Source organism: Rana temporaria, chromosome 7 (genome assembly GCF_905171775.1).
Source record: "Rana temporaria chromosome 7, aRanTem1.1, whole genome shotgun sequence".
Taxonomy (NCBI): domain Eukaryota; kingdom Metazoa; phylum Chordata; class Amphibia; order Anura; family Ranidae; genus Rana; species Rana temporaria.
Window position 1 is genome coordinate 64,777,687 of NC_053495.1, and position 15,142 is coordinate 64,792,828.

A 15,142-nucleotide genomic window follows, 5' to 3' on the forward strand; every position below is an offset into this window, starting at 1 on the left:
GACACACAAGGGCTTCTTTTGAATGCCCATTGTTTGCAGCGACGCTGTTGCTGTGTGTCATCTGCCGAACCTCCTCCCCCTGCCCTCCCCCTGTGCTTTGCACTGCTCCTGGTTAACTTCACCAAGGATTCGTATCCCCGCCCATCTATCCTTGTCAGGGTTGATGACCCGTGGGATCATGGGAGTTGTAGGCAATATGGAGATCTCGGCCACCCGGCGCATGCGCCGTTTGCGTTAGTTGTCCGCGCACGCCCGATGACGTCAGACGCTCGGGTTTGCGGGGGGGGGGGGGGGTTTATAAGGAGCCAGCTTATTCCACCACTCTGCTGCTTCCCATCGTGCTTTTGATGATCTGCGACCACACACAGGTGATGACCCCCTGTCTCCAGACAGCTTGCTCAACTTGCTTGCTGCTCTTATCTTTCTTCATCTTTTTCTGTCACTGGCCAATAACCCATTGGCTATTTTAAGTACTCTCTGCATATACTTTTGCTCTATCTCTTGTGCCTGGTTAACCAGCAACCCCTAGTGGTATTGGTGTGATATATTCTCATACCTTAAATATATATGACTTTTTAATGACAAATTAATTTTCTTTTCTTTTCTCCTTTTTTTCTTTTTTTCTTATCTCTGATATACTAACTTATTTGCCCTCTGTGTTTTTCTTAACACTGTGGGATTGGATACATCCCCTCTTCCCTTGTATTACACAAGACGAGGCTATCTGGCAGTCTTTTGTGCTTAAAAATCTTGCTCTTTGCTAGTAAGTAACAGTGATTTTTTATTGAAGTATTTCTTTTTCTTTTATGATTGGAACATTATGCTCAATAGGTGTGTTGTGTTCCCTACAGTTCGGTCCCTATCCTCCCCTATGGTCCAGCCTATGCCTCTATGCAGCACGGACACATCGGGTGAAGGCATTCCTTTTTCCCCCCTTTTGGGGGCTGATCTGTTCCTGGGGTCCAGGTCATCGTGCAGATTGGTGTCAGTTTCTACTTTTTCCAGGCTGTCAGGTTAGAGTGCATCCCCCTCAAGGAAATACAACATGTGTAATGTAAATATAATTAATGGAAATTACGATATATGAATTTCGTATATGTTATTTTCTATTTTTCTGTTCAGAGCTGGTTCTATAAATTCTGGTCGCTTGTGGAACCCCTGAGGAAGCCGGTTACGGCAAAATATATTGGGTCCAACAACATCTCTAAATCGACCAGTAGCTCAATATTGGGGAATTCCAGCAACCCAAATTAGACACTCTGGCAATTTGTTTTTAAATGATGTATTTTGTAATGTACAAAAACCGATTTTTGAGGTTTTAAATAAATTGTTATAAAATTTAATTTTCTGATATTGTTTGTGTTTAAGCACCGTCAACATCCCATTCGCTCCATTATTTTAAAGAATAAGTTTACCTTTACAAAAAAATTATAAATGCTAATTTGTTTTCAGGTAAAAAAAATATGCATTTATAAATTTTTTTGTTAGAGCCCATTCACACAGGGGCAACACGACTTCTAGCACGACTTTGGGAGGCAACTTGTTCACGACTTGAGTATGAATCATCAGGCAACTTACAAGGCAACTTCAAGTCGCCTCCAGGACAGGAGGCTTTCCAGTGGCCAATCAAACAACACTCAGCTCTGTGGGAGGAAGGGGGAGGGAGGGGTTTTCCTGAGAAATGTATGTTATCTTCCTGTATTGTTGCTTCAGTTAAGACAGTGATCCGACTTCTGAGGCAACTTCCATTGAAATCAATGGGTACAAGTCGCCTAGAAGTCGGATTGAAGTAGTACAGGAACCTTTTCTGAAGTCGGAGCGACTGCTGTAGTGTACATTAAGACGGCTCCCATTAACTTCCATTCATTTTCTCGACTGCACGACTTGGGGCGACTTGGGGCGACTTGAAGTCGGATCCCAGGTCGCCCCAATGTGAACTGGCTCTAATGCCACGTACAGACGGTCGTTTTTTGTGATGAAAAAAAACTACGTTTTTGAAAACGTCATTTAAAATGACCGTGTGTGGGGAAAACGTTGTTTTATGTCTTCTGAAAAACGACAAAAAAAATAAAAAATCGAACATGCTCGAATTTTTTGTGTCGTTTTTCAAAACGTCGTTTTTTGTGTCAATTAAAATGAAAACGACGTTTTTAAACCCGCGCATGCTCAGAAGCAAGTTATGAAGCTCGCTTCAATGGAACAGAGTGCCGTCGTACGTGCTGAAAGTAACCGAGCTTTGGTAAGAAAATTTGGAAAAACGATGGTGTGTAGGCAACGTCGTTTTTGAAAATGAAGTTTCAAAAACGTCGTTTTTTTTCCATCACATAAAACGTTGTTTTGTTTCATCACAAAAAACGACCGTCTGTACGTGGCATTAGAGTTCTGTAAAGCACTGCACCCATGATCAGAAGATCATGGGTGTAATGCCACGGTCCTGCATACTGTCTGTGTATCTGTTTGCCCGTACCTCCGATACAAGCAAGCAGTTACACTTGAGACAGGAAGTTTGATGAACTACCACAGCGCTCAACAGTGCTATGGTACTTCTTTTAGAACTACAAGACGGACCTGGTAGTTTTCCCATTCACAGAACACTGTGAATGGATGACCCGTTCAAGCGGGCGGAGCCCCACACAGCCACGTCTTTTTTATTCTGTGACAGCTAACTGTGGGGGGATCGGGGGAGAGCAGGGGGCAGTGCACATGTAACATGTTACAAAAGTTTAACTTATCCTTTAACCACTTAAGGACCGCCGCACGCTGATATACGATGGAAGTACCGGCACGTCCTATACATCTACCCAGCCGTGGGTCGCGGGCGCTCGCCCTGGTCCGAAGCTCCGGGACCCGCGGATCCGATCGCCTCTGGGGTCCCGCGATCGCTCCCCGGAACTGAAGAACGGGGAGAGCCGCGTGTAAACACGGCTTTCCCGTGCTTCACTGTGGCGGCTGCATCGATCGTGTCATCCCCTTTATAGGGAGACACAATCGATGACATCACTCCTACAGCCACACCCCCCTACAGTTGTAAACACACACTAGGTGAAACATAACCCCTTCAGCGCCCCCTGTGGTTCACTCCCAAACTGCAACTGTCATTTCCACAATAAAGAATGCATTTTAAATGCATTTTTTGCTGTGAAAATGACACTGGTCCCAAAAATGTGTCAAAATTGTCCAAAGTGTCCGCCATAATGTCGCAGTCACGAAAAAAAATCACTGATCGCCGCCATTAGTAGTAAAATTTTTTTTTTTTATAAAAATGCAATAAAACTATCCCCTATTTTGTAAACGCTATAAATGTTGCGCAAACCAACCGATAAACGCTTATTGTGATTTTTTTTTATCAAAAATATGTAGAAGAATACGTATCGGCCTAAACTATGGCGGATATTTATTATAGCAAAAAGTAAAAAATATTGCATTTTTTTTCAAAATTGTGGCTCTATTTTTGTTTATAGCGCAAAAAATAAAAACCGCAGAGGTGATCAAATACCACCAAAAGAAAGCTCTATTTGTGGGAAAAAAAGGACGCTAATTTTGTTTGGGAGCCATGACGCACGACCGCGCAATTGTCAGTTAAAGCGACGCAGTGCCGAATCGCAAAAAGGGGCCTGGTCCTTTACCTGCATTTTGGTCCGGGGCTTAAGTGGTTAATGTGTAAAGTCTTTGCACAGGTTAACTTAAAAACAAAAATCAAAAACAAACATGTCATATTTACCTGCTCCATGCAATAATTTTGCACAGAGCAGCCCGAATCCTTCTCGGGTCCCCTGCCAGCACTTCTGCCCCCCCCCCCCCTCGGGAGTGCCGCCATAGGTATTGCTTTCCCATGTGGGCAGTTGTGCGTGCTCAATCCTGAGCCAGGCTGTTTGCGTCTATTCAGACACACATCCGTCTCGGCTCACACACTTAGCAGCAGGAGCCAATGACTTTGGCTGCTCTCAGCCAAGCCTCTGAGAGCAGGGATAGGGGAGAAGAGATGCTGGAGACATGCACAGTGCTGGACCGAGATTGAGTTCAGGTGAGTATTTTGGGGGGCGGAAGCTACTACTAAAAAAGTTTTTTTTACTTAAAGGGATACTAAAGTCTTGTTTGTTTTTTTTGTTAAAAATAACAAACATGTTATGATTACCTGCTCTGTGCAGTGGTTTTGCACAGAGCAGCCCAGACCCTTCTCTTCTCGGGTCCCTCTTCGGCTCTCCCTGCCCCTCCCTCTTGTTGAGTGCCCCCACAGCAAACAGTTTGCTATGGGGGGGCACCCGAGCTGAGCCACAGCTCCCAGTGTTTATTCAGTGTCCCGCCTCCTCTCTCCTCATTGGCTCACTGACTTTGACCTTAACAGCAGCGGGAGCCAATGGCGCTTCACTGCTGTCTCAGCCAATGAGGAGGGAGAGTTCTGGACAGCCAAGTCTCTCGTGCAACATCGCTGTATCGGGGACCTCAGGTAAGTTTTATGGGTGCTGAGGGGGGCTGCTGCACATAGAAGGTTTTTTTTTATCTTAATGCATTAAGATAAAAAAACTTCTGCCTTTACAACAACTTTGGAGAAAAAAGAGGGGGGTAGGGGGGTGGGACTTTGCATGAAGCACGTAGCAGCAACTGAATAAGTAGCTTGGGCATGGGCCCCCTGGAGCAGAGAACCGGGGGGGGGGTGTCCGCCTCAAATTGAGAAAATTGAGAAGGGGGGGGAGTGTCGCAAGTTGAGAAGCAGGGGGCACGAATTGATAATGGGATAATGGGGGGGGCCGCCGCAAATCGAGAAGTTGGGGGGGGCAGCCACCACAAATTAAGGTCGGGGGGTTTTGGGTGCTGACGAACAAAAAAAAAGTAAAAAAATATTTAAAAAAGGGGACCACCTGGCCCCTAGAGGTCGGGGAGGGGGCTTTGGGTGCTGACAAAAAAAAAAGAATAAAAAAAAGGGATGCTATCCGGGCCCCTTAGAGGTTGGGGGGGGCTTTGGGTGCTGACGAAAAAAAAAAAAAAAAAAAAGGAGGATGCCATCCGGGCCCCTGGGGACCACCAGGCCCCTTAAAGGTGTACTGCCTGTACCCCTTGATGGCGGCCCTGCTTGAGTGGTTAAGTAGTGAAATTGTCAAAAAGTCCAAAGCAAATCCAGTATATGGGTAACTAACAAATCTCTCTTACCAGGTGCTAACTCTAACCCTCTCTTTAAATATGACTTGTGGTTTTAAATGAAGATTAAATAATCTTTTTCTCTTTACAAGTACAAAACGTAAACGATATATTATCTCAAACTTAATCAAAAAAGCCAGACACTCTTCACACACTATAACCAGCTAACCACGTCTAGTCATATATAGATCACAAATAGTTGTTGAATCACTTCCTCATAACATAATAATGTGAAGCAACAACATTACCTTGTCACGTGTGATTCCCAATACTGGGGAAAATACTTGTTTTTTACACTCTCAAAATTTCCTTGAAGGGAAAACGCAACAGACATTTAATTTCCACAAAATCTTTTCAAATTGTATCCAACAAAGGTTTGTGTGCCTTCCAAGCTGTATATCGGACAGCTTAAAATTTTTTTGCAATGTTTTTGTGGAGGCTGAATTATATATATATATACTGTATAGTATGTAAGGACAAAATGGTTGGTCACAAAGATCTGGGTGCATATACTGTAGGTATACAATCGTTTCTGTATTTACAATAGTATGCAAATTATTATTTACAAATGTTGTCCTGGGACTGTGATTAATTATTGCAAGATGTCAGAATTGTATAACTCCATGTAGCAAGAACATGTGACCGATCAAAGGTGGCAAAAGAAAGTGCTTGCAAGCGCCAATACCAAAGGTCTTTTGAACTACCATCCACAGACATAAGGGTTGTAGTGTGCAAAGACTAGTGTGCAAAGACACAAACAAGTGCATTCTGCTAAAAAGTGTTGTTCTCTTGGAAAGCTGCTGTAAATATTACTCTTTATAAGTCTAGATCATAGTCATGCGCACAGGGTGTGCCAGGTGTGCCCAAGCACACCCCATTCACATTAGTGTTATCGCTCTGTATAGCAGCAGGAACATGGGAAAGATCTCCCTCTTACCGGCTCTGCCATAAGAGAAGTGTTTATGGTCTTCTCTTTCACTATGCTGGCAGGGAGATCAATTTGCCAGGGTCATATATATGTAGACACATCCACATGCATATGTGTTTGAGCTTAAGGGTGCACACCCTAATGCAATAGGCTGTGCACACCTATGGTCTAGATCAGACCTGGGCAAACTACGGCCCGCGGGCCGTATACGGCCCGGCGGACCTTTTAATCCGGCCCCCAGGCAGTGTTGCCAATAGGGTTGTCCCGATACCGAGTATTAGCTGCTGTACGGGGGACAATGGCTGTTGTACGGGGGACAATGGCTGCTGTAAGGGGGACATGGCTGATGTACGGGGGACATGGCTGCTGTACTGGGGACATGGCTGCTGTACTGGGGACATGGCTGCGATACTGGGGACATGGCTGCTGTACTGGGGACATGGCTGCTGTACTGGGGACATGGCTGCTGTACTGGGGACATGGCTGCTGTACGGGGGACATGGCTGCTATACTGGGGACATGGCTGCTGTACTGGGGACATGGCTGCTGTACGGGGGACATGGCTGCTGTACGGGGGACATGGCTGCTGTACGGGGGACATGGCTGCTGTACGGGGGACATGGCTGCTATACTGGGGACATGGCTGCTATACGGGGGACATGGCTGCTATACGGGGGACATGGCTGTTATACGGGGGACATGGCTGCATTTGGGGACACATTTAAAAAAAAGTATCGGTATTCGGTATCGGCGAGTACATAAAAAAAAGTATCGGTACTTGTACTCAGTCCTAAAAAAGTGGTATCAGGACAACCCTAGTTGCCAACCGTCCGTAGAATTACGGACAGTACGTAAATAAAAGGCACTTTTTCCCTGTTCGTAAAAGTCCGTAATAAGGGAAATGTGCCCGTAAAAAGATCCGAATGTGAGCCGCAGCGCAGGCAGCGTCTAGTCCTCCTACATTATGCATAGCCTCGCCCTCTCTGACCGCCCAGCCCACCACCACCCGCCGTGCAGCCAATTATCAAAGCGCATTTTCGCGCTAACAACACTGCTGCCAGCCTATTCAAAAGAGCAGCGCGGGGAAACTGAGGAACATCGTAGAATGTGTGGACTCTGTGGAGAGCGGCACCGGCGGGATAGCACACAGCAGCAGATGTAGTGGACACACTGCAGACGCACCCCCACTGTGACGGAGTGGACTGAGTGAAGGCAGACGGAGACCGACCAGTGTGCCTGCCTGCCTGCTCTGCCCGCCCGACTGACTGACTGTAGCAGTCGGCCAGCCGCCATGCTGGTGTCCGGACCTGGAGTGGACCCTGGTCTCCACTCTGTTCGTTGGAGTAGGACTCCTCGCGACGCCTGCTGCCTGCCCTCAGTGCCACTGCCCTGGCCTTGTCTGGTGAATCCTCCTCAGTCCAGCAGCAGAGTGTGAAGTGCTATCCTACCTAGACATCATCAGCATGCTGTGTCCTCCTCCTGTGCCCCTTTCACCTCTCCACAGGTCAGATCTGTGGAGAGGTGAAAGGGGCACAGGAGGAAGACACAGCATACTGATGTGAAGAAGTGATATGATAATTTATTTGCAGCCTCTGTGCCATGTCCCCAGCCTCTGTCCCCCTCCTGTGTCATGTCCCCATCGTCTGTCCCCCTCCTGTGTCATGTCCCTAGCGTCTGTCCCCCTCCTGTGTCATGTCCCCAGCCTCTGTCCCCCTCCTGTGTCATGTCCCCAGCCTCTGTCCCCCTCCTGTGTCATGTCCCCAGCGTCTGACCCCCTCCTGTGTCATGTCCCCAGCCTCTGTCCCCCTCCTGTGTCATGTCCCCAGCCTCTGTCCCCCTCCTGTGTCATGTCCCCAGCCTCTGTCCCCCTCCTGTGTCATGTCCCCAGCCTCTGTCCCCCTCCTGTGTCATGTCCCCAGCCTCTGTCCCCCTCATACTTACTGTATTTATTGGTGTATAACACTCACTTTTTTACCCTGAAAATAGAGGGTAAACTGTGCCTGCGTGTTATACGCAGGGGGCTGTGGAGTTTATTTTTCCTGAAAATTCCCTCTTAAAGTTAGGGTGCGTGTTATATGCCGATAAATATGGTACATATAACATAATTTAAAGCCCGGGAAATCTGGAAATTCTTCTTTGCAGTTAGGCTGTGCCTGCACTGCAAGAGTTAAGTGCTTGATTTGGATACAAAAAGATTTCCCAAGCTTTAAACATCCCAAGGAGCACTGTGCAAGCGATAATATTGAAATGGAAGGAGTATCAGACCACTGCAAATCTACGAAGTCCTGGCCGTCCCTCTAAACTTTCAGCTCATACAAGGAGAAGACTGATCAGAGATGCAGCCAAGAGGCTCATGATCACTCTGGATGAACTGCAGAGATCTTCAGCTGAGGTGGGAGACTCTGTCCATAGGACAACAATCAGTCGTATACTGCACATATCTGGCCTTTATGGAAGAGTGGCAAGAAGAAAGCCATTTCTTAAAGATATCCATAAAAAGTGTTGTTTAAAGTTTGCCACAAGCCACCTGGGAGACACACCAAACATGTGGAAGAAGGTGCTCTGGTTAGATGAAACCAAAATCGAACTTTTTGGCAACAATGCAAAACGTTATGTTTGGCGTAAAAGCAACACAGCTCATCACCCTGAACACACCATCCCCACTGTCAAACATGGTGGTGGCAGCATCATGGTTTGGGCCTGCTTTTCTTCAGCAGGGACAGGAAAGATGGCTAAAATTGATGGGAAGATGGATGGAGCCAAATACAGGACCATTCTGGAAGAAAACCTGATGGAGTCTGCAAAAGACCTGAGACTGGGACGGAGATTTGTCTTCCAACAAGACAATGATCCAAAACATAAAGCAAAATCTACAATGGAATGGTTCACAAATAAACATATCCAGGTGTTAGAATGGCCAAGTCAAAGTCCAGACCTGAATCCAATCGAGAATCTGTGGAAGGAACTGAAAACTGCTATTCACAAACGCTCTCCATCCAACCTCACTGAGCTCGAGCTGTATTCCAAGGAGGAATGGGCAAACATTTCAGTCTCTCGATGTGCAAAACTGATAGAGACATACCCCAAGCGACTTACAGCTGTAATCGCAGCAAAAGGTGGCGCTGCAAAGTATTAACTTAAGGGGGTTGAATAATTTTGCACGTCCAATTTTTCAGTTTTTTATTTGTTAAAAAAGTTTGAAATATCCAATAAATTTCGTTCCACTTCATGATTGTTGTTGATTCTTCAAAAAAAATTACAGTTTTATATCTTTATGTTTGAAGCCTGAAATGTGGCAAAAGGTCGCAAAGTTCAAGGGGGCCGAATACTTTCGCAAGGCACTGTATATAAAAGAAGAAAGCAGTCCTCTATTGTGACCACACACAAATAACAGTCCAAAAGTGTAGAAAAAACTGCAAGGTTGAAATGAAGAGTCCCACATGGATGTGACCCTCTCTGTGAAAGGATAGAGACACCACCACCAATGTAAGGGGGAGGCTTACCAGATGGTGTTGACTTGGTGAGGTTTATACCACCCAAGTCAAAACAGGCTTATATAATCAGTCAGCAAGATGTATCCAGCTGGTCCTGAATCCACATATCAGTCGGCACCGCAAATTCCAGCAAATATCAGTGTAAATACACGTAGTCTTGTTGGAGCCAGAGATACGGTAACCACATAAAATGCGTAATGGGAAAAAACTCACATAGTGTGATACCGTACAAGGTAGTATTTGTTAAAAAGATTAAAAAATGAACACTCACATTTGGAAGAACATCATAGGCATATCACAAAGTGCAAGAGCGATGTGTGTGAATGTGTCCATTCACACACACCTATCGGTGAATTTGCGGTGCCGACTGATATGTGGATTCAGGACCAGCTGGATACATCTTCCGTCATCCCATCGGAAAAAGAGAGAAGATAGTCTCCGCTCCAATTAGGTATGTGGATGAATCCGTATCCTCTCAGAGAAACCCAGGTGCCGGCAATGCACGAAGCAATTGTAGAAAGAAACTCAGAGCTATGAGTAAGCACTGATTGTAGTGCGAAACGTCAGCTGTATGCCCCTGTCTTTGCTGTGATGTATGGTGTTTGATAACTTTTATCAATAAAAGGCAACCGAGAAGGTTTTTCCAGAGTGCGGCTGTCCAAACATTTCTTTCTACAATCCCATCGGAAAAACTGAGAGGAACATACACACGGCCGGATTCCCGGCCAAAAGCTCTCCTCACAGTTTTCCCGTCGGGAAAACTGATTGTGTGTACGAGGCTTGTGCCTTTATCTGTATTTTTGGCATTTTGACAAAGTTGTTGTTTACTGGGGCAAGTTTGTTTTAAATTTCAAGTAGAACTTCACCCAAAAGGGGAAGGAGGAATGGATACCTGATTTTGACAGGTACCTGCTCTTACTTCCCGTCAGATGCGCCACAGTGATCTGAGCCAGAAGTTCGCCCCCTCTCCCTCCTGTCAGGCCCTGTTCCGAGCCACATTTCTGTCTGAATATTGTGACCGTGTTTCAGGCGGACTGAAACCGGCACATGTGATTTAAAACCCGGACTGTCTGGGTGAATCACAGACAGGTGGCACCCCTAGGGGGACCATTCATGTACAGTAGGAACCTGGCTGTAAAACTGCAAGGCTTCACTGCTGGTTTCTCTTACCTAAGATGCTGCCACCTGCACCTGAAGCCGATTGAAGAATTGGCTTGAGAGAGGATATTGCTGGATTTCCTGGACAGGTAAGTGTCCTTTTATTAAAAGTCAACAGCTACAGCATTTGTAGCTGCTGAATTAAAAAAAATTGAAAGGGGGCCTAGAACTCCTGCTTAAAAAAGTTTCTTTGGGGAGCCTTCTATATTTTCATTGCCACTTTTGACATGTTGTTGTTTAACTTTTCTCTTTTGCTAATTCATTCTAGCTTTTTAAGTTCTGCAGTATGCTTTTAAGTGACCTGTCTAATTACACATATGTTTTACACTGCATACTTCTATTACTTTGGTTGATGGTTCTAAGAGCAGATTCTGCTGTAACAGTATTTTTACTGTTTTATCTTGGCAAGCTTCAAGTGCTGTAACAAGTATCACTTAGGTGTCTGGCAGACCACTGAATAAGAGTGCTGCTACAGTATATGAAAGTCCTTTATTTTTTCTCAAATAGCTTGCAGGAGTTCTACCATTTCTAATTTTCTGCATGTGCTGGTCTTTCATTAGTGTAGTCAGGTATAACTTTCTAATTAAAGCAGAACACCAGGTTAACTTTCACTTTAAATATTTTATTCGGCCTGAGGTGAAGATTGTGACATCATCTGCCAGACTCTCCACCTCAGCAGCCAATCAGAGATTGCCTTGATACAAATAAAAGGCTGTTTCTGAATTGCGGAGATGCTGAATGACTGACTTTCCAGGGCAGAAAGGAAGTGTCTTATAGTCACGAAGGAAGACAGCACAGCTGTAATATAATACCCTTAGTGGCCAGACTGTACTGCAATGGTAAGAATTAATTTGATCCAAGCTGGCCCAAACAAACAATTTAAATTAAAAGTAAACAAATGCCCTTTATTGCCAAGATTTGCTCTCTCGTGTTCTTTCTGTAGGGCCTCGCTCATTTTTCTTGCAGTTTCCCACGTATATATTTAGTCTATGATCAGGCAAATACCTGTAGTTCTTTGAGCTTTCTCTGTTGCTGGACACATGGTTATTCCATTCTTTTTTTATTGGGGGACAACAGAAATTTAGAGAGACAGGAAATTACGTGACAACCATGTAGTTCCACAAGAAGGAAAATCACATTTAAAAAAAAAAAGAACACTACCACCTAACTAAAAATCAAAATGCTTGTTGCACCTACTGTATGTCTGTATAAAAAGCATGCTAACACATGTTGGCATCAACAGAAAAGCAGTCACTTAACCACCTAACCCCTGGACCATATTGCTGGTCAAAGACCAGAGCACTTTTTGTGATTCGGCACTGCGTCGCTTTAACTGACAATTGCGCGGTCGTGCGACGTGGCTCCCAAACAAAATTGGCGTCCTTTTTTCCCCACACTTTCTTTTGGTGGTATTTGATCACCTCTGCGGTTTTTAGTTTTTGCGTTTTAAACAAAAATAGAGCGACAATTTTGAAAAAAAATAATATTTTTTACTTTTTGCTATAATAAATATCCCCCAAAAATATATTAAAAACATTTTTTTTCCTCAGTTTAGGCCGATACGTATTCTTCTACATATTTTTCGTTAAAAAAAAATCGCAATAAGCGTTTATTGATTGGTTTGCGCAAAAGTTATAGCGTTTACAAAATAGGGGGTATTTTTATGGCATTTTTATTAATATTTTTTTTTTACTAGTAATGGCGGCGATCAGCGATTTTTTTCAGTAGTGCGACATTATGGCGGACACTTCGTACACCTTTGACACATTTTTGGGACCATTGGCATTTTTATAGCGATCAGTGCTATAAAAATGCATTGGATTATTCTAAAAATGCCAATGGCAGTGAAGGGGTTAACACTAGGGGGCGGGGAAGGGGTTAAGTATGTTCCCTAGGTGTGTTCTAACTGTAGGGGGGGTGGACTTGGGGAAATTACTGATCTTCTGTTCATACATTGTATGAACAGAAGATCAGCATTTCTCTCCCTGACAGGACCAGGAGCTGTGTGTTTACACACACAGCTCTCGGTCCTCGCTCTGTTCTGAGCGATCGCGTGTGCCCGGCGGCGATCGCGCCCGCCGGGCACACGCACGGGAGTCGGGGGCGAGCCGGAGGCGCGCACGCGCCCCTAGTGGCCTGCGCGAGAGCCGACGTATAGCTACGGGGCTCTCGCACAGGGGGAGCCGACCTGCCGCCGTAAAACGACGGTGGCTGGTCGGCAACCAGTTAAACAATTGGTTCAATGAGTCCTATATTATATACTGGCACTATGTCAGTAAATTATTAAACTCTTTTAAATATTTTTATTCCAAAGACACAAATGTAAAGGATAAGTTTACAAGTATAAAAACCTAGTTGGCTCATGATGCCAAATCTTCCTGTCATGTCTAGTGGATTACAGGAGGTTGATATAGAGATAGATTAAGTTATGCATGCTAGTTGAATATTGTCTGAAAATAAACTTGTTTTAAATGGACCGTTATGATGGTTAATTTCCCTCATCGCTATAATTAAAATTCAATTAAATGCCAACGTAAATCTACTACAGAAATAAATCCATTGAAAAGTCTCTTTAAATAATGCAGTTTGTTTGTGTATTTGTGTATTTTCTGACATGGACCAGACAAAAGAAATAAAAGGCATGTTACCTCTATTTGGTCCTCCTCCCATTTGGCCATACTCAGTGATTTCACTTTACTGATGTCTGAAATATTTCTGTGTATACCACAACAAGTCACACACAAGAAGACACCTAGTGTACTGGATGCCCACTGAGGGTCTAAAAAGAAAACACATGAATTATAGTAACCAAGGTTTCTACAACTTAATACTAACTAAATACATGTCAACTGATAACTGACCATAAACATAACCCAAAGCCAATGCCTAACCGTAGTATTGCATGTAGTAGCTATAACACCCAACCATAAGGAAAAATTACATTTCAGACACAAAGGTTCTCTACTAGCTGAACAGGATGTTGAGCAATAGTGGCTTCTTATAAACTCACAGCAACCAATGTATATTGTACGTACCAGTTGACCACCTCAGACCATTAAGTGATGCCAATCAGCCAGATTGTTAGGTACCCAATTAATATTTTGCCTAAATACCTAAACACATTGCTGACCCTAAAGCAACAGGAGCAATAAGGAGTTGCATAGCATGTTCTAAGCAAACATTTTGGCAAGACAGTCTGATGCATAACACTCACACCTATACTTACAAGTTGAATGGTGTTATTTCATGTCCCTCACCTTAGGGAGAGGAGTGAATATGCACACAATCTCTTTGAGTCGTGTGGCTTTCTTAACTTAATAATATTTATTGCAACAATTACCTTCCTTTACTGCAAGCTCTAGTAAGTGCTCTGGTAAGTGCTAGTATGTGCGCAATCTGTGAAAAAACTAATCTACAGGAAAAATGTACCCAATCTGTAGGTTTATATAACGGAATGGAAAACTGCCCATGTTGGTGATATCATAGTTTACTGTGTGACGGTACTTAACTAAACTACATTTGCCAACCTCACTTCCTCTTCAGCCTGTTCTCACCTGGCTCTCCGCAGTCTGCACATTTTGTATTTCCGTCCTTTTTTGTCAATATCCTGATAGATTTCTTGTTCCAGTCCTGATCTTCAGACATTCCAGTTGAGGTATAAAATAAAACAAATACTTCTGAAAAACCTTAACACTCTTGTGATACGTAGTCTCTTCTCTGACAGATATGACACTCGTGCAAAAGCAGAGCAAATGAGGAAGAATAAAGGTACAACTATGTTATTACTATTACCTTTACCTGCCTCCTCTCAGGGCGAGGCCTGTAGTGCTGTCTGCCAAGCAAAGCTGAGCAAACTCGTATGCATGCTCCTTAAAGTGGGAGGGAAATTTTAATTAGTAAACCTGTTTTTCAACATTTTAGTCTCACAAGACTTCCTTGAGAGAAGCTAAAGAGTATTCGCCAGGACTTGTACATACCAGCACACTCACACTCACTTATAAATACACTTAATTGAATTACCATAACTAATACAAGTATATATTTACCTATATAAATACAATATGTAGACAATTTATACTATAAAACATTAAACCAATATTGTTTTAATATTGTTTTCAAGACTTTCTATATACTATGTCTATGGGGTTTATGTATAAAAAAAATTACTTTGCGAAAGTGTCAATCAATTCCAAAAGGGCAACAAATCTTCACTATAATTTTCATAATACTTATTTTTTTCCCTAGTATTATTCTCACCATCTAGTGGCAATAATGAGGTGCTATTCTTGAAATACCTCAAAAAGAAAAAAACACTGCATTATTGCTACTAGATGGCATTGACAATCCTAGTAAATAAACCTATTAGTCAAAGTACAATGAAGATTTGTTATACATGTGAGAATGATTGACACATTCGCACAATATG

The 15,142-nt window shown here is 43.8% G+C and overlaps 1 protein-coding gene across 1 annotated transcript in view; it reads right to left on the reverse strand.

The window, feature by feature from the left end:
• The window catches only part of LOC120945381 (arf-GAP with dual PH domain-containing protein 1-like), a 50,502-nt gene extending 35,939 nt beyond the window's left edge, over window positions 1-14,563 (reverse strand). Inside the window, exons 1-2 of the mRNA XM_040359508.1 lie at window positions 14,271-14,563; window positions 13,365-13,495 (exon numbers count right to left, since the gene is read on the reverse strand). Coding sequence (XP_040215442.1) covers window positions 13,365-13,495; window positions 14,271-14,361 — 222 coding nt within the window. The 5' untranslated portion in view covers window positions 14,362-14,563. The remainder of the gene's footprint in view (window positions 1-13,364; window positions 13,496-14,270) is intronic.
• Window positions 14,564-15,142: the final 579 nt, after the last annotated feature.